The sequence below is a fragment of the Pezoporus flaviventris genome, unplaced genomic scaffold (genome assembly GCF_033815535.1).
Source record: "Pezoporus flaviventris isolate CSIRO_AGI_PZ_B2104156 unplaced genomic scaffold, CSIRO_AGI_Pfla_v1 ptg000292l, whole genome shotgun sequence".
NCBI lineage: Eukaryota > Metazoa > Chordata > Aves > Psittaciformes > Psittacidae > Pezoporus > Pezoporus flaviventris.
In genome coordinates this window covers 95920-118537 of record NW_026892839.1, presented here as the reverse complement: position 1 = coordinate 118537, position 22618 = coordinate 95920, and the positions used below count along the sequence as shown (strand labels likewise).

The 22618-nt window shown below is 57.3% G+C and overlaps 2 protein-coding genes across 2 annotated transcripts; both read left to right on the top strand.

The window, feature by feature from the left end:
- The first annotated feature begins 4023 nt into the window (after positions 1 to 4023).
- Positions 4024 to 6759, top strand: LOC133263351 (kallikrein-14-like). The gene is made up of 4 exons (XM_061443096.1): positions 4024 to 4325; positions 4910 to 5157; positions 5702 to 5838; positions 6429 to 6759. Exons 1-4 carry the CDS (start codon positions 4138 to 4140, stop codon positions 6579 to 6581), a joined length of 726 nt encoding a protein of 241 aa, XP_061299080.1. The 5' UTR covers positions 4024 to 4137; the 3' UTR covers positions 6582 to 6759.
- A 970-nt stretch (positions 6760 to 7729) lies between these two features.
- On the top strand, positions 7730 to 21466 carry LOC133263359 (transmembrane protease serine 9-like). The gene is made up of 16 exons (XM_061443107.1): positions 7730 to 7781; positions 8635 to 8797; positions 9361 to 9614; positions 10301 to 10437; positions 10968 to 11127; positions 12247 to 12369; positions 14720 to 14885; positions 15384 to 15637; positions 16285 to 16421; positions 17250 to 17354; positions 19107 to 19132; positions 19236 to 19312; positions 19796 to 19949; positions 20308 to 20561; positions 21042 to 21178; positions 21252 to 21466. Exons 1-16 carry the CDS (start codon positions 7745 to 7747, stop codon positions 21402 to 21404), a joined length of 2337 nt encoding a protein of 778 aa, XP_061299091.1. The 5' UTR covers positions 7730 to 7744; the 3' UTR covers positions 21405 to 21466.
- Positions 21467 to 22618: the final 1152 nt, after the last annotated feature.

The following is a 22618-nucleotide window of genomic DNA, read 5'->3' as shown; positions in this document are numbered from 1 at the left end:
CCCTATGTCCTTCATATCACCCCAGTGTCCCCCCAGGTCTCCCTCATGGCGCACAGGGTCCCCTCATGGCTTCCTATGGCCCCTTATGGCCCCTCCATGTCCCTTCATGGGACCTCCATGGATGGGATCTCCATGGATGGGATCTCTGTGGACCAGCCCTCCATGGATAGGTTCTTCATGGATGAGACCTCCAGGAATGGCTTCTTCCTGGAGCAGACACCATGGCCTGAGGCCCCGGTGGACACCATCTCAATGGATGAGCTCTTTGCGGAGCAGATCTCCATGGGAGAAGCTCACTACGAGCCCAGAACCTCCATGGGATGCAATCTCCATTGGCCAGGAGGCCACAAGCTCTTTGCTGAGGAGCTCCATGGATGTGGTGGGACCAAAGCCAAGATCCAGGTTCCTCCTGGCAGCAGCAGAGAGTGGGATCAGCATCTTCCAGGCATGATTCATCCCATCCACGGTCTTCTCCACCCTTGGCTGCTTCTCAGGCTTTTCACTGAGCCTGGAGCTGCTCCCAGCCCCACCAAAGGGACCATTGAAGAAACCTTCAAAGCACCACGTTGATGCTGTGGTCCTACCACCACCGAGGATGAGCAGGGTTGGGACATAGGGATGAATATGGGGATGGACATAGGGATGGAGAAGGATGGATGGATGGATGGATGGATGGATGGATGACGGATGATGGATGGATGGATGGATGGATGGATGATGGATTATGGATGTATGTATGTATGTATGGATGGATGGATGGATGGATGGATGGATAAGATGATGGATCTCCATGACTCCCAGACGGAATCACCTGTCTGGAGCAGGGTGGTTCCCTCTTCTCCCGCTGTTCCCTTCGGGAACATCAAAGCCATAATCAGCCTCCAGGACCAGGGAGGTGACACCCACGTTGTCCAACCACCCTTTGACTCACCCCACCAAGGCCACATCCCACTTTCCACCTCCACTATAAAGGTGCCCAAGGCACCAGCTCCCAACTTCCCAACACACAGAGAACTGGCTCCGACCTCCTCCATCAGGTGAGTCCCATCTCCATGGATGGTTTTGGATGCTCCAAGGGGGTTTCTCCAGCTCTTGGTGGCTCCATGTCATGGACTGGGGTTGGATGGGTTCAGTGGGAACACTTTGGAGTTGACCGGTTGATACTGGATGTCCCAGTTGATGTTGGATGTCCCAGTTGATGTTGGATGTCCCAGCTGATGTTGGATGTCCCATTTGGATTGGGAGATGCTTCTTCTTGAGCTCAGGGTGGTGGCTTTGGTGCTGAACTCAACCAAACCAAGGTGGAGGTGCAGGTCCAAGCCCACCCCAAGGTCTATAAGGGTGAAGATGCTCCAAACCCCTTGGTCACAGTGCCTCCAACCCATGCTGGAGGTAGAAGAACATCACTGAGGACCTTGGGACCAAGTGCTCCTATGGGTTGATCCAGTGGGGTTTCTCTGCCCCAGGAATGGCTCGTGGTGGACATGGGGCCTTCAGCTTCATCCCCATCTTCATCCTCGCCACTGCTCTTCTGTTGAGGACCCCCCAACCGGCGCAAGCTCAAGTGAAGGGCAACCAAGGCGATGAGCGTAAGTCCAATGGGTGGCCAAGGAGGGAGGATGGGGACAAGTGTGAGTGGGATGGGAATGGGACAATCCCATGGGAATCTTGATGGTGGGAAGGTTTGGGCAAGGCCTGATGGGGTTAGGAAGTTGCTTTGAACTAAAGCCACCTCATTCCATGTGGAGGAGGAGAAGTCCTGCATCCCATTGGGATAACTCCCTATAGGGAATTCTGTTCCAGCTCCATGGTCCACAGGGAGTCACCTGGATGAGGCTTCATCCCAATGGGAATATCTTCCTTTCTTCTGGCCTCCACAATGATGTTCTACCAAAGGAGAAGCCCAGTGGATGTGTCTCAACAGGGTGGAATCCAGGATGCAAAGGGCTTGGATCTGCCCCAGTCTTGGTGTTTCTTCACCCATATCAGTGTCCACAAAGCTGCTTGTGGGTCTTTTGGAGGTGGTGACCAGCCATTGGCTGGATGAGCCTTGGTGGACCACTTGGGATGGAGACACCATCGTGTTGCTTGGAGCTCTGGTTGCCTCTGGGAATCCAAGGGGATGGATCCCACCATCCGTCTCCTTTACTTCCACCTCCATTGATGGACCTTTGAGCTGGTTCCTCTCTCCTGTGAAGCCCAGGGAAGCTGCTGAGATGCCTTCAAGGAGCTTGGTGGGATCTAAACCTACCAGGATGGTCCTTGGGATGAGCAGGGATGGACTTTGGCAGCGCTGCCAGGACCGGATAGTGGTGAATTCCAAGCGGCTGGAAGCTGGGGCGTCTCCCACTGCCACCCAGTACAAACCAGTCCCACTCGTAGATTCCAATGTCCCAACCTCCTCTGGGAAGGCTGGACCATTCCAGATGCCACCTTCTCCAATGAAGGACAATGCCTGGAAGTCCTCAAAAGAGGACCGAACCAGCTGGAATGTCCCACATTGTAGAATGGGTGTTGGAGAACCCATCTGGAGGTTCTACTGCATGGTTTGGGGTGGGAAGGGGGTTCTTCTATCGGAAAAGCCTCATTTTTGGGTACTGATGGTCATGACTTTAAGGTGGTGATGGGCTCAAGGTGGTGATGGGCTCAAGGTGATCATGGTCCCGATGTGGTCATGGTCTCAAGGTGGTCATGCTCCCAATGTGGTCATGGTCTCAAGGTGGTCATGGTCTCAGTGTGGTCATGGCCTCAATGTGGTGATGGGCTCAAGGTGGTCATGGCTCAAGATGGTCATGGTATTAAGGTGGTCCTACCTTCAGGATGGTCACCCCATAAGCCTCATTTATCATCAATACCCTGGCAAGGTGGAAGAGGACCTCATCTTGTAGATGTTGGATGGGGTGGGATTAGCTTCTCAGCACCATTTTCTCCAGTGTTGGACAGCTCTTCAAACCAAGGCAAGATGGGGAGATCCATGCTAGACCTTCACCTGATGGAAGACCCAAAGACCTCCCAAACGACACTGATGGCCCTTGGCTGCTTCTTGTCAACCAACCTGATGGACCTGAGCCACATTCCTCACATTCCTCTTATCGCTTCCCGCTGCGTCAGGGCCTCTCCTGCTTGGGTTGATGCAACCAGCTCCTACCTCGGTCCTAGATGGGCATGGAATGAGCCATCCCAGAGGTCGGGAGCGTTGGGAGCTGGTCCTGCAGGCTTTCCACCAGCTCTTTGGACGTGTGTCACCTCCAACCTTGACCTGGCAGGAACCTCCGAGGTGGAACATGAGGCCCCTCCCTGGAACCCAGAGGAGATCAGGGGCTCCTGGGGACCTCCTGGTGCTTGGTGACCCCCAGGACACCGCATGGACGTGAGGAACTGGCCCCAAGGATCTACTAAAGGGAGGTCCCTCCTCCATCCCCTGCCTGCTTATGGAGCCCATGGACCTTCAGTGCTTTGAGCACTTGGAATCACATGCGGGGCCCAAATCTGCTCTTTTTACCCCAAAATCAGATCGGGTTTACCCCAAACCATCTCTTTTTACCCCAAATCTTTTTTTTTTCCCCTAAAATCATCTTTTTACCCAAAATAATCTATTTTTACCCTAAATAATCAATTTTTTTCTCTAAAATAATCTTTATAACCCAAATAATCCCTTTTCCTCAATCATCTCTTTTTCCCCAAAACCATCCTTCTTGCCTCAAAATCATCTTTTTTAAAAAAAATCCCCTTTTCCCCCCAAAACTGTCATTTTTGCCCCCAAATCCTTTCTCCCCAAAATCCTCCTTTTCCTCCAAATAATCTCTTTCCTCCCCAAATACTACCTTTTTTTTTTTCCCTAAATCCTCTCTTTTTACCCCAAAACCATCTGGTTTCCATCCAGGAACTCACAGAGGTGGGACCTGAGGAGGGTGATGGGTGACTCTTCACCTTGACCCATCATCTTGGCCACCATCTTGACCCATGAAACCCTAAACCCACCCATCTTTGCGGGCTTGAAGATGCTTTTGGCATCTCCTTCTGGCACTTGCAGTCTCCAGCCATGGAGACCTTCCCCTCTTCTCTTCCTGAAGCCTTCTTCTTGTCAACCTCACCCCACCAGGTTGCTGTGGAGGACCCCGCTGTTGGTGACATCTCATGGTGCCCCTTTGGTGTCTTCCAGTGCCGGAGGAGGACGAGTCCCGTATCATTGGGGGGAGGCCTTGCTCCATCAACCAGAGACCCTTCCAAGTGGCCCTCATCAAGAGAGGGCAGATCCTATGTGGAGGAAGCTTGGTAGATGCCCAATGGGTCCTCACAGCTGCCCACTGCAAGCAGCCACCCAGGTAAGACCCATGCGCCCCTTGCTTCCCAACCAGCCAATGGGGAGAGGTGGGGTTGATTGGTGCCCAGATGTTGGTCCTTCTAGAAGATAGTGGGAAGCTTCTGTGTCCATGACCTCACTTTGAGTTACGGGGTCCCTTGAGGTTTGGGTTCCACCAATGAGCTTCTACTTGAGTTACGGAGCTGCATGGAGATGCACCATGGGACATGATGGGTCCATACAAGGGTTGGGTTCCACCAATGACCTTTTGCTTAAGAGTAGGTGCCCCCCCCCATAGCCACAGATCTCCAGCTTCTCCATAAGATCCCATGAGAGGAAATGGGACCTCTGGAAGGGCTTCTCCTAAGAAGATGCTGGGTTGAGGGACAACGGAGTTGAGATGTTGTCCATGGAGGAAGATGAAGCCAAGGACTTGAAGAGATCCTCCAGGAGCCATCATGGATCCTCAAGTCATTCCTGCTCTTTCCCTCAAGGGAAATGGGATAAGATGGTCCCACCTTCACCCTGAGCATGGAGAAAGCTCCAAGGCCTTGAGATGTCTCCTTTGGAGCTGCCACCACTGAGTCCTTGATCTTCCCCATGCAGGGACCTCAAGGTGCTCATAGGGACAGACACCTTGAGGGAGGGCACAGGACAAGTCAGATCCATCTCAAGGCTTCTGGTCCACCCGTCCTACAACCCACGAAGGAATGACAACGACTTCATGCTCCTGAGGCTCAACCGGCCCGTCCACTTCAGCAGCAGCATCAAAAAGATCAGGCTGGCCACCAGGTGCCCTATGGATGGGATGAGGTGCAGTGTTTCCGGCTGGGGGACCACCAAGTCTCCAGGAGGTAACTGGTTGGCGCAGGAGAGCTCAAGGGAAGAGCTTGAGATGGGGTGGAAGAGGCATCTCCAAGGAGAGCAAGTCCGCATGGAGAACATAGTCTACTTGGGTTCTTCTTTGGGGTGTGGGTTCCTTTGGTGGTCCTCAACACCATCCCAACCAACCTCCACCATCCCAACCAACCTCCACCATCCCAACCCATCTCCACCATCCCAACCCATCTTCACCATCCCAACCCATCTTCACCATCCCAACCCATCTCCACCATCCCAGCCCATCTCCACCATGCCAACCCATCTCCATCATCCCAACCCATCTCCACCATCCCAACCCATCTCCACCATCCCAGCCCATCTCCACCATGCCAACCCATCTCCATCATCCCAACCCATCTCCACCATCCCAACCCATCTCCACCATCCCAGCCCATCTCCATCATTCACCAGCCAAAGGAGCTCATCCAAAGTGGGACAAGGTCTTCTCAGGCTTCATTGTGGGTGGGTTTGGACCTTCTCAAGCTTCTCCTTGTCCATCCCCACCTTGTTCTCCAGCGAAGCTTCCTCAGAACCTGCAGTGTGCGGCCATCCAAGCCTTTGGGAGGGACAAGTGCACCAGGGCCTATGGCAACGCTATCACCCCCAACATGTTCTGTGCTGGTGTCCCCCAGGGAGGGGTTGACTCCTGCCAGGTGAGGTCCCATCAAGCACCTTCTTTTGAGCTCCAAACCCAAGGGGAGAAGGGCTCTGGTTGGGTTCCTTCAAGCCATGGACCAAGCGGTGGGTTCATGTGAGGTTTGGGTTCCACCAATGACCTTCTGCTCAAGCCATGGAGATGGGGATGGGTCCTGGAGCACGCTGGGTCCATACAAGGGCTGGGTTCCACCAATGACCTTCTGCTCAAGCCATGGAGATGGGGATGGGTCCTGGAGCACGCTGGGTCCATACAAGGGCTGGGTTCCACCAATGACCTTCTGCTCAAGCCACGGAGGTGGGGATGGGTCCTGGAGCACGCTGGGTCCATACAAGGGCTGGGTTCCACCAATGACCTTCTGCTCAAGCCACGGAGGTGGGGATGGGTCGTGGACCACGCTGGGTCCATCTGAGCTTTGCATCCCCACCACCAGCCTCCTTCTTGACTCCCCCAACTAAGCCTTCACCCCAACACCCAAGATGTCCATGGGCGTTCTTTCACCGCTGTCTCCATCCCATCAAACCCAGCCCCATCCAAGCCCTTTCCTAAGGTCCATACGAGCCCCACCTGAGGTTCCTCTCCCCACAGGGTGACTCTGGAGGCCCCTTGGTGTGCAATGGGGTCCTCCAAGGGGTCGTCTCCTGGGGCATGGCTGTCTGTGGGCGCCGAGGACAACCCGGGGTCTACGCCAACGTCTGCAGGGCCGTACCTTGGATCAGGAGGGTCATTGGGAGGTCCTGAGGCCTCCATGGGGCACCTCAGTGGGGTCCCAGCAGCTCCCTTCTTACTGGGGAACTGGGAGCACTGGAGGCCTGAGAGCTCCGTGGGGCACCCCGATGGGTCCCATCAAGTCCTTGGTGGAAACTGGGGGGGCAATAAAGGAGAAGAGTGGAAGTGGAGTCATGGAGTTAATGGGGCAACTGGGAGCCGTAGGGGGCAATGGGAACTGGGAACACTGGGAGCAATGGGGGGCAATGGGAACTGGGAGCACTGGAAGCAATGGGGGGCAATGGGAACTGGGAGCACTGGGGGAAATGGAGACACCCCCATTGGGTAGCCCAGGAGCCAACTTGAAGTGCCAAAACCGGTCACCCCAGTTCCCAGCAGGAGCTGGCAGGGGCTCAAGGTGGGAGGTGTCAGCGGAGGGCACTGGGGTGAACTGGGAGGCACTGGGATGAGCTCAGAGGCACTGGGATAAGCTCGGAGGCACTGGGAATGACAGGAAGGACACTGGGAAGCACTGGGATGAACTGAGATGAACCTAGGAGGCACTGGGAAGGATGGGAAAGGCACTGGGGTGAACTGGGAGGCACTGATAAGCACTGGGAGTCATTGATTGGCCCATGCCTACCCCAAAAGCCTCTGATTGGCCCTTACCTGCCCCAGCTGGCTCTGATTGGCCTGCAGCCACCCCAACAGCCTCTGATTGGCCGACACCTGCCCCAGCTGGCTCTGATTGGCCCATACCCACCCGGGCGGGCTCTAATTGCCCAGTCTGGCTCTGATTGGCCAGCACCTACTCTGCCCGGCTCTGATTGGCCCGTTCCCACCCCAGGGGGCACCAATACACCTGTAACCCACTCTTCCCAGCTCTGATTGGCCTGGAGCCACCCGGGTGGGTTCTGATTGGCTTAGACGACTCTGATTAGCCTGTGCCCACCCCAGACAACCCTGATTGGTGCAGGGCCACCCTGCCTGGCTCTGATTGGCCCGGGGCCCCCCAGGCGGGATCTGATTGGCCCAGGGCCGCCCCAGCTGGCCGCCCTGGTTGGACTGCTCCGACCAGCCCAGGCGGGGCCCGGCTGGATTTAAAGGGGCTGGAGCCGGGTCCCCACCAGGTGCCGCTTCCTCCTCCTCTTCCTCCTCTGCTTCCTGCTCTGCTTCCGCCTCTTCCTCCCATCACCATGCAGAGATTCCTGCCCGTGCTGCTCCTGGCCACAGGTGAGGGCACTGGGATGAACTGGGATGGACTGGGAGGCAGTGGGAGGGACACTGGGGGGGATTGAGAGGAACTGGGATGAACTGGGAGGGAACTGGGGGGGCACTGGGATGAGCTGGGAGGCACTGAGATGAACTGGGAAGGGACTAGGGGCACTGAAGGTGAACTGGGGGGGACTGGGATGGACTGAGAGGGACTGGGAGACAATGAGGGGCACTGGGGAGCACTGGGATGGACTGGCATGAACTGGGAAGAGACTGAGGGGGGGGCACTGGGATGTACTGGGAGGCCACTGGGAGGCACTGGACCATAGTGGGAAGGAGCTGGAGGTGAACTGGGGACACTGAGAAGCAGTGGGAGGGCCCTGGTGTGGGTAAGAGGGAAAGGGAAGGGACTGGGGAGCCCTGGGATGGACTGAGAGGGAACTGGAGGGGGAACTGGGGGCAGTGGAAGGGAACTGGAGGCTCTAAGGAGGAAATGGAGTGATGCAAGGAGGTACTGGGAGGCACTGGGAGGCTACTGGGGGCCACAAAGGGGAAATGCGCCAGGATTGGGAAAGAACTGGGAGGCACTGGGAGACAATGGGAGGCAGTGGGTGGGAAGTGCCAAGTCACTGGGAGGGCACTGGGAGGGTGCCGGGTGGGAAGCGATCAGTCACTGGGAGCACTGGGAGGGCACTGGGAGGGCACTGGGAGGCACTGGGTGGGAAGGGAAGAGCTGGGTGGCATGGGGTGTCCCAGGAGGACTTGGAGGTGGCAACTGGGAGGCACTGGGAGATACTAGGAAGCAACTGAGAGACACTGGGAGGTAAGTGGGAGACACTGGGAGTCCCTGGTGTCTCCCCATGTCCTGCAGTGGCCACGGGGGATGAGACGCGGATCGTGGGTGGCCAGAAGTGCCAGAAGAGGCGTCACCCATACCAGGTTGTTCTCTTGGGCCCCCAGAAGAACATCCACTGCGGTGGGGTCCTCATTGGAAGCTCCTGGGTGCTGACGGCCGCCCATTGCGACACTAAGAGGTGGGAGGTCCCCATGGGTCAATGGGGTTAGGTGGGAGGGCTCCACAGGTCAATGGGGTTGGTGGGAGATCCCTACTGGTCAATGGGGTTAGGTGGGAGGGCTCCACAGGTCAATGGGGTTGGTGGGAGGTCCCTACTGGTCAATGGGGTTGGGTTGGAGGGCCCCATTGGTCAATGGGGTTGGTGGGAGGTCCCTATTGATCAATGGGGATGGGTGGGAAGGCCTGACTGGTCAATGGGGTTGGTGGGAGGACCCCACGGGTCAATGGGATTGGTGGGAGGACCCCACAGGTCAAGGGGGTTGGTGGGAGGACTCCATCTCCTCACCATGGACCTTCCTTTGATGGACAAGGAGGATCCACCATGGAGAAACAGGGAAGAACCCCCCCAGTTGAGCCTTTTGGTGGCCACTTGGACCTCCAGGTCCTCACGTTCTCGAGCACCGCAGAGGTCTCCTATTGGGTTGACCTATTGGGTGGCTTTGGCCTCCCTTGAAGCTAGGGTGGAGGAGAAGCTTTGGGTCCTATGAGGAGCTCCTCCATGGTCCTTTGTCCATCCCGCAGCTCCATTCCCATCCGCATGGGTGACCACAGCTTGAAGACCAAGGAAGGGACGGAGCAATGCATCTCCTCAGCCAAGGCCTTCATCCACCCCAACTACAACCCCACCAGCCATGACAGTGACATCATGCTGCTGAGGCTCCAGAAGCCTGCCCGATTCACAGAGCACGTCCACCCTGTGGCTTTGCCCAAGAGGTGTCCGCCCCCCAACACCGAGTGTGTGGTGTCGGGCTGGGGCAGCACCAGCAGCCCCGAAGGTAGGTGGGGACGACGCCCGTAGCACCATGGACAGCGGTGGCAAGGGGCTTGGATCTCGATGGCTTTTGGGTGTCTCGACGGCTTGGGGGTATCTCTATGTCTTGGAGGTATCTCAATGGCCTGGAGGTATCTCAATGGCCTGGAGGTATCTTAATGGCTTGGAGGTATCTCAATGACTTGGCGGTATCTCAATGGCTTGAGGCCATCTCAGTGGCTTGGAGATATCTCAGTGGCTTGGATTTATCTCAATGGCTTAGAGGTATCTCAATCGTTTGGAGGTACTTCAATGGCTTGGAGGTATCTCAATATCTTGGGGCCATCTTGATGGCTTGGAGGTATCTCAGTGTCTCAGGGCCATCTCAATGACTTGGAGGTATCTCAATGTTTTGGACGTATCAATATCTTGGGGCCATCTTGATGGCTTGGAGGTATTTCAGTGTCTCGGGGCCATCTCAGCGGCTTGGAGGTATCTCAATGGCTTGGAGGTATCTCAGTGACTTGGGGCTTGGAGGTATCTCACGTGGTGACCTGGCTCCTTCAGAGGTTCACTGGGTGCCTTTGGAGCTCTCCATCCCCCCTTCACCTTGAGGGCATCTCCCATAGCATGGTGCTACCTTCAGATGGAGAAGACTCCATTGGACGCACTGGTCCCACAGGACCTACAACCAAGCCCCATTGTCCCCAGGCTACTTCCCTGATGTCCTCCAGTGTGGTGTGGTCTACACCATGGCCAACGAGGAGTGCAGCAGGATCTACCCGAAGGGCATCACCAAGAACATGCTGTGTGCTGGTGTCAGCACAGGTGGCACTGACTCCTGCCAGGTGGGTCTAGGGGGGCTTCATGGCTCCTGTCCCACACCTATGGGGTGTCTTTGGGGTGGAGAACCTCCATGGAGAAGAAAGGGGGGCTAGGAACAACACTGAGAGGTCTCTTGGTGCCGAGGGGCAAGAGAAGCACGATGGGGACCACTGGGTGCTATAGGGGTCATCTGGGTTCTATGGCTGCTATGGGGACCACTGGGTGCTATGGGGACCACTGGGTGCTACAGGGACCATCCAGGTTCCATGGGTGCCATGGGGACCACTGGGTGCTACAGGGACCATCCAGGTTCCATGGGTGCCATGGGGACCCCCAAGCTCTATAGGAGCACCCTGGCTGCTATGGGAACCCATAGGACATGGTGGTTTCCATGGCCTGACCCCATGGGCCATGGTGGTCTCCATGACTTGACTCCATCATCATGGTGGTCCCCAATGGAGAACCATGGCACTTAAACCCTCCCTGTGTGCTGTTGGGGTCGATTGGAGGCCCCCACCATGGAGCCACCGCATAAGCTCCTTGTCTCCCATAGGGTGACTCAGGAGGTCCCCTCGTGTGCCGGGACGAGCTCCAGGGCATCGTGTCCTGGGGGATGCAGGTCTGCGGACAACAGGGCAAGCCCGGGGTCTACACCCGCGTGTGCGAGTTCACCTCCTGGATCCAGGACACCATGAGGAGGAACAGACACGCGTGAGCCCCTGGCGGGAGGAAAATGTCTCCTCCTCCTCCCAGCCCGGACCCATCTGGTGTCGTCTTCTCCCTCCTCCCACCCCCTTATGGCACCTTCGGCATGGAATAAAGCCCTGGGAAACGTGGCTCCACCACGGGCATGGAGGTCGTGGGGAGGAGCGGGGGGGACCACGGGAGGTGGTGGCCATGCGGGACAGCTCGTGGCCGTAGGGATGTGGGGCTGGGGGCCATGGAAGTCACCTTCAAGCGCGTATCTCCAATACCACCTGCATAACCCACCATCACCCGTCCCTGTGTCTCCAGAACTCCATATCCCACCTCCAGACCCCACCACCTCCATATCCCACCTCCAGAACTCCATATCCCACCTCTGTAACTCCATAACCCATCTCCATACCCCACCATCTCCATATCCCACCTCTATATCCCACCTCCAAAACTCCATATCCCAGCTCCAGAATTCCATATCCCACCTCCATAACCCCATATCCCACCTCCATATCCCACCATCTCCATATCCCACCTCCATAACTCCATATCCCACCTCCATAGCTCCATCTCCCCTCTGTATCCCACCACCTCAATATCCTATCTCCATAACTCCATATCCCACCTCCATAACTCCATATCTCATCATCTCCATACCCCACCATCTCCATATCCCACCTCCACAGCTCCATCTCCCACCTCCATAACTCCATCTCCCACTTCCATATCCCACATCTATAACTCCTTCTCCCACCTCCACATCCCACCTCTATAACTCCCTCTCCCACCTCCACACCCCACCACCTCCATACCCCACGTTCATAGCTCCATCTCCCACATCTGTATCCCACCTCCGTAACTCCATCTCCCACCTCCGTAACTCCATCTCCCACCTCCGTAACTCCATCTCCCACATCCATCCCCCAGCACCCCAACCCCTCCCCATCTCCTCCCCTCCATCCACCACCTCCGAGGTGAGGCAAGTCCAGGCGGTGCCGGAGAAGCTCCCAAGGGATTAAGGGAGCGTCTGGGCGCCCGTGGGACGCCTCCAGCTCAGCCCCGGGGTGGGCCTTGCCCCGACGCCCTTATAAAACCCATTGGGTGCTCACGTGGGGTGGGACGGGCACCCAAAGGTGGCCACGGAGCCCAGCAGATGCCGCGGCCACCACCGAGGTCTTCGCTGGCCACCGAGGAGGACAAGGGCGAGGGGCACGGCCCCCAGCCCCCGCTGGGGCACAGTGGGGACCCACGGAGAGGTTGGATGCTGGTGGTGGGCAATGGGGCTCCATCGAGAGGAGGTTGTGCGGCAGGGATGGGGCTTGGGGCTTGGCTTGGTCCTGGGCTTCTCCTGCTCTGCATGGACTGAGGATGGGGGGTCCTTGTCACTGGTTGTTGTCCAAGTGTCCTTCTGCATGTGGAGGCACCCCTGGTCTCCTCCTTTCCCTGTTCTCCATGGTTGGTCCATCCCTGGTCTCCTTTCCCTGTTCTCCATGGTTGATCCATCCCTGGTCTCCTTTCCCTGTTCTCCGTGGTTGATCCATCCCTGGTCTCCTCCTTTCCCTGTTCTCCAAGGTTGATCCATCCCTGATCTTCTCCTTTCCCTGTTCTCCCTGGTTGATCCATCCCTGATCTCCTCCTTTCCCTGTTCTCCCTGGTTGATCCATCCCTGATCTCCTCCTTTCCCTGTTCTCCCTGGTTGATCCATCCCTGATCTCCTCCTTTCCCTGTTCTCCGTGGTTGATCCATCCCTGATCTCCTCCTTTCAATGTTCTCCCTGGTTGATCCATCCCTGATCTCCTCCTTTCCCTGTTCTCCGTGGTTGATCCATCCCTGATCTCCTCCTTTCAATGTTCTCCATGGTCGATCCATCCCTGATCTCCTCCTTTCCCTGTTCTCCATGGTTGATCCATCCCTGATCTCCTCCTTTCCCTGTTCTCCATGGTTGATCCATCCCTGATCTCCTCCTTTCCCTGTTCTCCATGGTTGATCCATCCCTGATCTCCTCCTTTCCCTGTTCTCCATGTCTCCTCCTTTCTCCTTCTCCATCCTTCCTTCCCCTCCATGTTTCCTTCATCCCTATCCCCATCCCTCCCTGTTCTCCATGTCTTCTCCATCCTTATGTCCATAGTTCCTTCTCCATGTTTCCTCCATTCCCATCTCCATCCTTCCTTCATCTCCATCCCCATCCTTCCCTGTTCTCCATCCATGTTTCTCCATCTCCATCCTTCCTCCTCCATCCCCATCTCCACCCTTCCCTGTTCTCCATCCATGTTCCTCCATCTCCAACCTCATCTCCACCCTTCCCTGTTCTCCATCCATGTTCCTCCATCTCCATCCTTTCCTGTTCTCCATCCCCATCTCCATCCTTCCCTGTTCTCCATCCATGTTCCTCCATCTCCACCCCCATCCTTCCCTGTTCTCCATCCATGTTCCTCCATCTCCATCCCCATCTTTCCCTGTTCATGTTCCTCCATCTCCATCCTTTCCTGTTCTCCATCCCCATCTCCATCCTTCCCTGTTCTCCATCCATGTTCCTCCATCTCCATCCTTTCTCCTCCATCCATGATCTCCATCCCCCTCCAACCCCTCCATAGGGCACCCCCCAGCCCATCCCCATGGGGAGCAAGGAACCTGCGCCCCATGGGCCCCATTTCCTTTATCTGTGGGGCCCACAGTGCATGGCCACAGGGAGTGGTGACCCACACCCATGGGTGGCTCCGACCCATGGCCATGGGAACCGTGACCCACAGTCACGTGGATCTTTGACCCACTTCTATGGGGCCCACAAACTTTCGTGGGGAGCAATGATCCATGGCTGTGAGGAACCAGCACCCATGGCCATGGGTACCTCCAAGCCGTGGCCAGGAGGATCCATGACCCATGTCCATGGGGAGCAATGCCCCACGTCCATGAGGATCCGTGACCCACATCCATGGGTACCTCCACCCCATGGGAACCCCTGACTCAGACCCATGGACAACCCCAACCCTCAACCATGGCCATAGAGGAGATGACTCCCCCCCATCCAAAGCTATCTCCAACCCCACCACCTTGAGGACCTATGGGGCCACACCAGGTTCCCTATGTCCAGAGCCCCACCGGCTCCATCCCATGGGAGGCATCCAAGGGTAGAGTGAGGTTCTGGGAGGTCAATGGCCTGGAGACAAGGAGGGGGAAGGTGGAGGATGTGGTGGAACCCGTAATTACATGGCCTCATTAAGGATGACTCTGCTGCTTGCTCCTATGGGCCCATGAGGTCACCCATTGCAACAGCTCAATGGTGATGACGGGGCCAAAGGGGTGGAGGTGGTGGGGTGAAGGCCACCCCTAAGACCCCCTCCCCATAAGGACCTATGGAGGTCCTTATGGCCCAGCTCATCTTCTCCTTGATGCAAAACCCCTGTGGGGGGGAACATCTAACAGCTCTGCCCCACAGCACCCGCAGCGATGGAGGTCCCCAAGCTATGGGGCACCATGAAGGTGCTGAGAACATTGGTCTTGGTGGTGTCCATGGGTGAGTCCGCAGGGCGGTGGGGTGGGAGCGTGGGGCAGGCATGCTGGCGGGTGGCTCTAACATGCGTGTTCTTGGCGTGTCCTCCCATGTAGCAACATCGGTGGTGGAGGGGGACACACGTGTGGTCGGGGGCATGGACTGCGAGCCCCATTCGCAACCATGGCAAGTGGCCATCTTGGACATGTACAAGCTCTACTGCGGTGGGGTCCTGGTGGACAAGGAGTGGGTGGTGACGGCGGCCCATTGCACCACGCCAGGGTAAGGACCAGGTCCTCGGGGTGCCCAGGGTGGCTCCTCACCCATAGTGTGGTCTCCATGGCCCATGGCATGGTCCCATGCAGGTTATGGACCCATGGGTTGTGGTCTCCATGGTCCATGGAGTGGTCCCGTGCAGGTTATGGACCCATGGGCTGTGGTCTTCATGGTCTTCGTGGTCCATGTGTCTTGCGTGTCGTGGTGTCACTCAGGTTGTGGTTTCCATGTGTTCTGCTATGTCAGACATTGGGTTAGGGTTTGCCGTGTCCTACACATGATCCATACCATGTCCTACACATGGTCCATACCATGTCCTACACATGATCCATACCATGTCCTACACATGGTCCATACCATGTCCTACACATGATCCATACCATGTCCTACACATGCTCCATGCTGTGCCCTACACATGATTCGTACCATGTCCTACACATGGTCCATGACCCCCATACCCCCTGTCCCACCCACCCCACGGTGACCACCCCCCATGCCTCATAGGATCACTAGCGTGCACATGGGCAAACACAACCTGTACACCCGGGAGCGCGGGGAGGTGCAGAAGATGGTGCAGAAGATGGTGGCCCACCCCAGCTATGACCCCACCACCAAGGACAATGACATCATGATGATGAAGCTCCTCACGCCTGTCACCATCACCGACAGGATCAAGCCCATCTCCGTGGCCTCCTGCCTGCCACAGCCGGGGACCACCTGCACCACGTCGGGATGGGGAGCCACCACCTCCCCTGAAGGTACCCGAGTGGCTCCGGGGGCTCTGATGGGGGTCTTGGGGGTTCTTATGGAGGTTTAGGGGGTTCTTATGGAGGTTTAGGGGGTTTTTATGGAGGTTCAGGGGGTTCTTACGGAGGTTTAGGGGGTGCTTATGGAGGTCTAGGGGGTTCTTATGGAGGGTTAGGGGGTTCTTATGATGGGGATATCAGAGTCATCTTGGTGCCTTGCTCCATCTCCTCTTATGGAGATATGGGCCCCTTCATGGGGATCCGTGTGTCCTTATGGAGATCTGGGTCCACCCATGGCCATTTGGGTCCCCTCATGGCCATTTGGGTCCCGTTTTGGTCACCTGGGACATATGGGTTCCCTTATGACCATCAGGGTCCCCCCATGACTACCTGCACCCCTTTATGCCCCCCCAGCCCATTCACTACCACCCAAGCTCCCACCACCCCCACCTCACCCCCCCTCCCCATGTCCCCCTTTTCATCCCCCCAGCCCCACGTTGGGCCCCCAGCAGACCCCATCCCACCACACTGGGTGCCACCTTTGGGTGGGCTTTGGCTGCTCTGGGGCACAGCTGCTGCCGGTGGCCGGGTCCATCTCCTTTGGTCTCTTTCTTCTCCTCCCCTCCCTCTGTTCTTTGTCCCTTTGTGTCCCACCCCAGTCACTTACCCGGACGTCTTGCAGTGCGTCAACGTCACCATCTTCTCCACGGCTGAATGTCACCGCCTGTACCCTGGCTCCATCACCGACAACATGCTCTGCGCCGGCAGCCTCCAAGGTGGGAGGGACTCGTGTCAGGTACGGAGCAGAGCCCCTTGGACCAGCAGGAACCAGCACCATGGCCTCCTGAGGTCCATCTCCATGGGCATTTTGAGGTCCATCCCCATGGGCATCTTGAGGTCCATCTCCATGGGCACCTTGAGGTCCATCTCCATGGCCTCCTGCGGTCCATCTCCATGGGCATTTTGAGGTCCATCCCCATGGGCATCTTGAGGTCCATCTCCATGGGCACCTTGAGGTCCATCTCCATGGCCTCCTGCGGTCCATCTCCATAGCCTCCTGAGGTGCATCTCCATGGGCATCTTGAGGTGCATCTCCATGGGCATCTTCAGGTCCACCTTGATGTCCTATTGAGGTCCATCTCCATGGCCTCCTGAGGTGCACCTCCATGTACATCCTGAGGTCCATCTCCATGTGCATCCTGAGTTCCATCTCCATGGGCATCTTGAGGTGCATCTCCGTGGGCATCTTGTGGTGCATCTCCATAGGCATCTTGAGGTCTACCTCCATGGCCTCCTGAGGTCCATCTCCATGGGCATCCTGAGGTCTATCTCAGCATCCTCTTGGGCAGTGGTGGTCAACTTAGGGCTGGTTTTCAAGGTCTGACCCTCAGGTGAAGCTCATGGCAGCCTCCCGTTGAGTTGGGCAACTCAATGGCCACTCACCCCAAGGGGACTTGCAGAAGCCAATGGCAGATCATCAACCCAACAGGAGTTGCCCAACTCAACGGGGGCAGTTGACCCAGCCGCTTGCCCACGTTGGAGTTGACCAACCCAATCCAACCCCACATTGGAGCTCACCCAATGAAGGCCAACCCCATGGGGCTGACGCCACGTTTCTCCCTAGGGTGACTCTGGAGGACCCCTGGTTTGCAACAGGAGCCTCCAAGGGATCGTGTCTTGGGGCATGGAGAAGTGCGGGCAGCCCAAGCGCCCCGGCGTCTACACCAAGGTCTGTAGATATGCCCAATGGATCCACCAGACCATGAAGGACAACTGAGCTCCAAGCGCCACTGTTTGGGGGGGGGGCGGAAAGGAGCATGGGGCCACCAGAAGCTGTGGGGTGAAGCTGCTGAGACGTGGGGTGGGAGGAGAGCAGAAATTAAAGCCTTTGTGATGGTCATTTTGGTCCTTTCAAGCTCACGGTGATGGGGTAACCACCAGCTTCCCAGCCATCATCTGCCCTGGGTCGTGGTGGCACCAAGGATGTCGTGGTGGCCAAAGGGGCTCCAAGCCATAGAGAGGTTGGGCAACACAAACAGGGTCCATGTCCTAGGAGATGCCCAATAGGAATGAAGAACCCAACAAGGGGCATCCAGCCAATGAGGGTCAACCCAATGGGGGTCACCCATTCATTGGACAACCCAGCAGGGGTCACCCATACATTGGTCAGCCCAACGGGAGTCACCCATGCATTGGTCAACCCAACGGGGGCCACCCATTCATTGGTCAGCCCAACAGGGGCCACCCATTCATTGGTCAACCCAACGGGGGTCATCCATTCATTGGTCAACCCAATGGGTGTCATCCATTCATTGGTCAGTCCAAGAGGGGTCACCAGTTCATTGGTCAACCCAACGGGGGTCATCCATTCATTGGTCAGCCCAACAGGGGTCATCTATTCATTGATCAACCCAACGGGGATCATCCATTCATTGGTCTACCCAATGGGTGTCATCCATTCATTGGTCAGTCCAAGAGGGGTCACCAATTCATTGGTCAGCCCAACAGGGGTCATCCATTTATTGGTCAGCCCAACGGGTGTCATCCATTCATTGGTCAGTCGAAGAGGGGTCACCAATTCATTGGTCAACCCAACGGGGGTCAGCCAATGGTCAAGGAGAAGATGTCACCATTGGCTGAGCTCTTCTTCAGATCTCCTCAACCCGATGTGCTTCCACGCCATTGGCTGGGCTCCTCCTAAGTCCCCCCCACCTCAGCTTGGAGCTACCCCATTGACTGGACTCCTCCTAAGTCCCACCCATGCCAACCTGGGGACACGCCATTGGCTGAGCCCTATCCAAGCCCTAAACTGGCATCTCACTGGCTGAGCTCCTCTTAGGTCCCTCCTACCTCAAACTGGAGCCACCCCATTGGCCGAGCTTCTCCTAAGTCCCGCCCACCTCAACTTGGTGCCACCCCATTGGCTCCTGGTCCTGCCCCAGTGGGGGGGCGGAGCTTCCCCCTCTGCAGCCAATCACAGCGGGGGCTGGTGTGCCCTTGCTGAGGCCCCTAAAGCCTCATTAGCGTTAATGAGCCATCCCATAATAGGCGCCCAGCCCCACACCCAGGGAGAGGCCTTAATCCGGCCTTAATGGGGCAGCACCCGCCCCACACGTCGCCCCATAGACAGCCACAGGGACCTGCTGTGACCTATAGATGGACCATGGGGACCTTCTTCACCCCATAGCTGGACACAAGGACCTGCTTCACCCCATAACTGACCCCTATGGTAGCCTCTATCAGCTCATAATTGAGCCCATTGGCACCCCATAAGTGACCCCATTGGCACCCCGTAACTGTCCCCCATGATCCCCCCACTATGGCCGCCCCATCATTACCCCATGGCCACCCCATTGTCACCCTATAACCAAGCCCATTGTTACCCAATAACCCCCCTATAGCAACCCCTTTGACACCCTACAGCCAACCCCACTAACCCCATTACTCCCATTGCCCCCCACTACCCCCCATTGCCCCACAGCCTCCATATGAACAAGTGGGGGAGGGGTGGGAATGCTTCACCTGCCCCCCCACCAAGGTCTCATTAACGACCCCGTTAATCATTAACCGGAGCCTTAATGAGCCCCAATGGGCCCCGACCCCCCCCCAGACCCACAATGGCTGCACCTGGAGCCCCCCCCCTGCTACTGCTGCTGCTGCTGCTGCTGCCCCCCATGGGTGCAACCGGTAAGGGTGGCTTTGGGTGCTCTATGGGGGTTCTTTGGGTCCTCTATGGGGCTTATGGGTGTCCTTTGGGTGCCATATGTGGGCTATGGGGGTCCTTTGGGTGCCATACGGTGGCTGTGGGGGTCCTTTGGGTGCTCTATGGCGGTTACGGGGGTCCTTTGGGTGCTCTATTGGGTGTTATGGGGGGGGCTTTGGGGGCTATGAGGGTCCTTTGGGTGCTCTATGGAGCTCCTTTGGGTGCCATATGGGGGTTATGGGGGTCCTTTGGGTGCTCTATGGGGGGATTTGGGGGGCCTTTGGGTGCTCTATTGGCTGTTATGGGGGGGCCTTTGGGTGCCATATGGGGGTTATGAGGGACCTTTGGGTGCTCTATGGGGGGATTTGGCAGCCATGTTTGGTTATGGGATGCCCCATAGCAGGCTATGGGGTGCCCCTCCTCCCATTACCCCCCTTAATGACCTCATCCATATTCCCCCCCCATAGCTCCTCAATGGGGAGGCCGCATCCTGGGGGGCTCCCCATGCCCCATGGGGGGCCATGCGGGGCTCGTGCTGCTGCTGTACTTTGGCTCCCCCTACTGTGGGGGGGCGCTGCTGGGACCCCAGTGGGTGCTGAGCGCAGCGCATTGTGAGGCCAGGTCAGGGCTATGGGGCAATGGGGGTAATGGGGGCAATGGGGGTAATGGGGGTAATGGGGGCAATGGGGGCAATGGAGGCAATGGGGGCAATGGGGGTAATGGGGGCAATGTGGGTAATGGGGGCAATGGGGGGCAATGGGTGCAATGGGAGTAATGATGGCTACGGGGGCAATGGGGGTCAATGGGGATCAGTGGGGATCAATGGGGGGCAATATGGATCAATGGGGATCAATGGAATCAATGGGCATCAATGGGATCAGTGGGGGTCAATGGGGATCAATGGGGATCAATGGGGGCAATGGGGATCAATGGGGATCAATGGAGGTCAATGGGGGCAATGGCTCCCCTGTCCCCGCAGCCACATCCAGGTCCTGGCTGGTGCCCACAGCCTCTCGGCCTCCTCGGGCCAGGAGCAGTTCTCAGCGGCCGTGGCCTCCATCGCCCACCCCGGCTTCGGCTCCGGCAGCCGCGGCCATGACCTGATGCTGCTGCGCCTGGAGCCCCCCCTCAACCTCTCCAGCGCCATCCAGCCCCTGCCCCTGCCCCACGCCCCTGCCGACACCGGCGCCAACTGCACCGTCATGGGCTGGGGCACCACCACCAGCCCCCAGGGTACTGGGGGGCAGTGGCAAGGGGTTGGAGACCCCCATTGGGTTGGGTGGTGGCATCTACAAGGGGTTGGAGACCCCCATTGGGTTGGGTGGTGGCATCTACAAGGGGTTGGAGACACCCATTGGGTTGGGTGGTGGCATCTACAAGGGGTTGGAAACCTCCATTGGGTTGGGTGGTGGCATCTACAAGGGGTTGGAGACCCCCATTGGGTTGGGTGGTGGCATCTACATGGGGTTGGAAACCTCCATTGGGTTGGGTGGTGGCATCTACAAGGGGTTGGAGACCTCCATTGGGTTGGGTGGTGGCATCTACATGGGGATGGAGACCTCCATTGGCCAATGGGTGGTGGCATCTACAAGGGGTTGGAGACCTCAAGTGCACTGGGTTGGGTGGTGGCATCTCCATGGAGACAGGACCCAATGGCCAATGGGTGATGGAGGTGGCATCTCCAAGGCTTCCCCCATCCCCTCCTGCCCCCAGAGACCTTCCCAGACACCGTCCAATGCCTCAACGTCTCCGTGGTTGACGGCACTGAGTGCAGCTCTGTCTACGGCTCCCAGGTGACGCAGGACATGGTGTGCGCCGGGGCCAATGCCGGAGGCAAGGACTCCTGCCAGGTACCCCCATAATCCCCCATGGCCCCCTCTGCCCCCTAGCCAAGCTCCTCTCATGGCCCCTTCTCTGTCCTAGGGTGACTCCGGGGGGCCCCTCATCTGCAATGGGGTCCTCCAGGGCATTGTCTCATGGGGGGACCACCCCTGCGGGCAGCCGGGGCGGCCGGGGGTCTACACCCGGGTGTACAACTACGTGCCCTGGATCCTGGAGAGCATGGGGGAGGCCTGAGCCCCACGCCTCCCGCATGGGAGCCACCACGGAACCCATCAAGGACCATCTGATCCCACCATGGAGCCATGGAAGCCACCATAGATCCAATAGAGACCATGTCATCCCACTATGGAAGGCTCCATAGACCCAACAGAGACCATCTCGTCCCATTATGGAATCCACCATAGAACTCATCATCTCATCCCACTATGGAGCCATGGAACCCACCATAGAACCCCAATAAATCCCCCCCAGCATCTCTAAGGCATCTCCTGCCCCCAGAACAGGCAGAAATGACCTAAATCAGGCAGAAATGACCAAAATTGGGCACAAATGACCCAAAATCAAGTAGAAATGACCCCAGTCAGGCAGAAAAGACCCAAGTTGGGCAGAGTTGGGCAAAATCAGACAGAAATGACCCCAAACTGGACAGGAATGACCCAAATTGGGCAAAACTAACCCCCAAATCAGACAAAATTGACCCCCAATCACACAAATGATGTAAAATTGGGCAAAACTGACCCAAAATTAGGTCGCAATGACCCAAAATTCAGCACAATTGACCTAAAATCGGTATAAATGACCCCAAATTGAGCAAAGTTGACCCAAAATTGGCCAGAATTGACCCAAACTAATCCCAAAGCAGCTCATCACTGGTTCAAGGGGCAGGGGGGAGCAATTCCCACCTAATTCCCACCTTCCCCCCCCAGTTCCCAGCCCTTTTCCTGCCCCATATCCCATGGGCTCCCTGGGGCTGAGTCACGGGGCACAGCAGCGTTATGGGGCATTAGGAGGGGGGTAATTAGTGATGGTGGGTAATTAGAGCCATCAATGGGGCCGGAGGGGCAGGGAGGAGCCGCGTTGGGATTTGGGAGCATTCCCGCGTCCCGGATCCCGCCGCCTCCTCCCCAAAGCTCCTGGGATCGAGGCTGGGTTGGAATGGGAGGCACTGGCCTGCTGGGGGGGGGGGACACCAAGACTCTATCGCGATATCCCAGTGTTCATCCCGACATCGATCCCAGCATCCCAAATTCCCAATGTCCATTCCGTCCATGGCGACATCCATGGCAATCTCCATCCCATCCGTTGCATTCACCTCCGTGTCTATCCCAACATCCATCCCTATCCCAGCATCCATCCCAATACCTATCCCGTCCAATCCATCCCAAGATCCAAGCCAACATCCACCCCATCCATGGCAACCATCCCGCCTATCCTAACACCCATCCCAA

What these genes read in the sequence shown, in the direction of transcription:
- LOC133263351 (XM_061443096.1), top strand. Translation starts at nt 4,138, where the DNA reads ATGGTGCCCCTTTGGTGTCTTCCAGTGCCGGAGGAGGACGAGTCCCGT. An exon ending in GACCACCAAGTCTCCAGGAG is followed by an intron (nt 5,158 to 5,701) that starts GTAACTGGTTGG and finishes CTTGTTCTCCAG; the next exon opens with CGAAGCTTCCTCAGAACCTG. An exon ending in GAGGGGTTGACTCCTGCCAG is followed by an intron (nt 5,839 to 6,428) that starts GTGAGGTCCCAT and finishes CTCTCCCCACAG; the next exon opens with GGTGACTCTGGAGGCCCCTT.
- LOC133263359 (XM_061443107.1), top strand. Translation starts at nt 7,745, where the DNA reads ATGCAGAGATTCCTGCCCGTGCTGCTCCTGGCCACAG. An exon ending in GCCCCCCATGGGTGCAACCG is followed by an intron (nt 19,313 to 19,795) that starts GTAAGGGTGGCT and finishes CCCCCCCCATAG; the next exon opens with CTCCTCAATGGGGAGGCCGC. An exon ending in GAGGCAAGGACTCCTGCCAG is followed by an intron (nt 21,179 to 21,251) that starts GTACCCCCATAA and finishes TCTCTGTCCTAG; the next exon opens with GGTGACTCCGGGGGGCCCCT.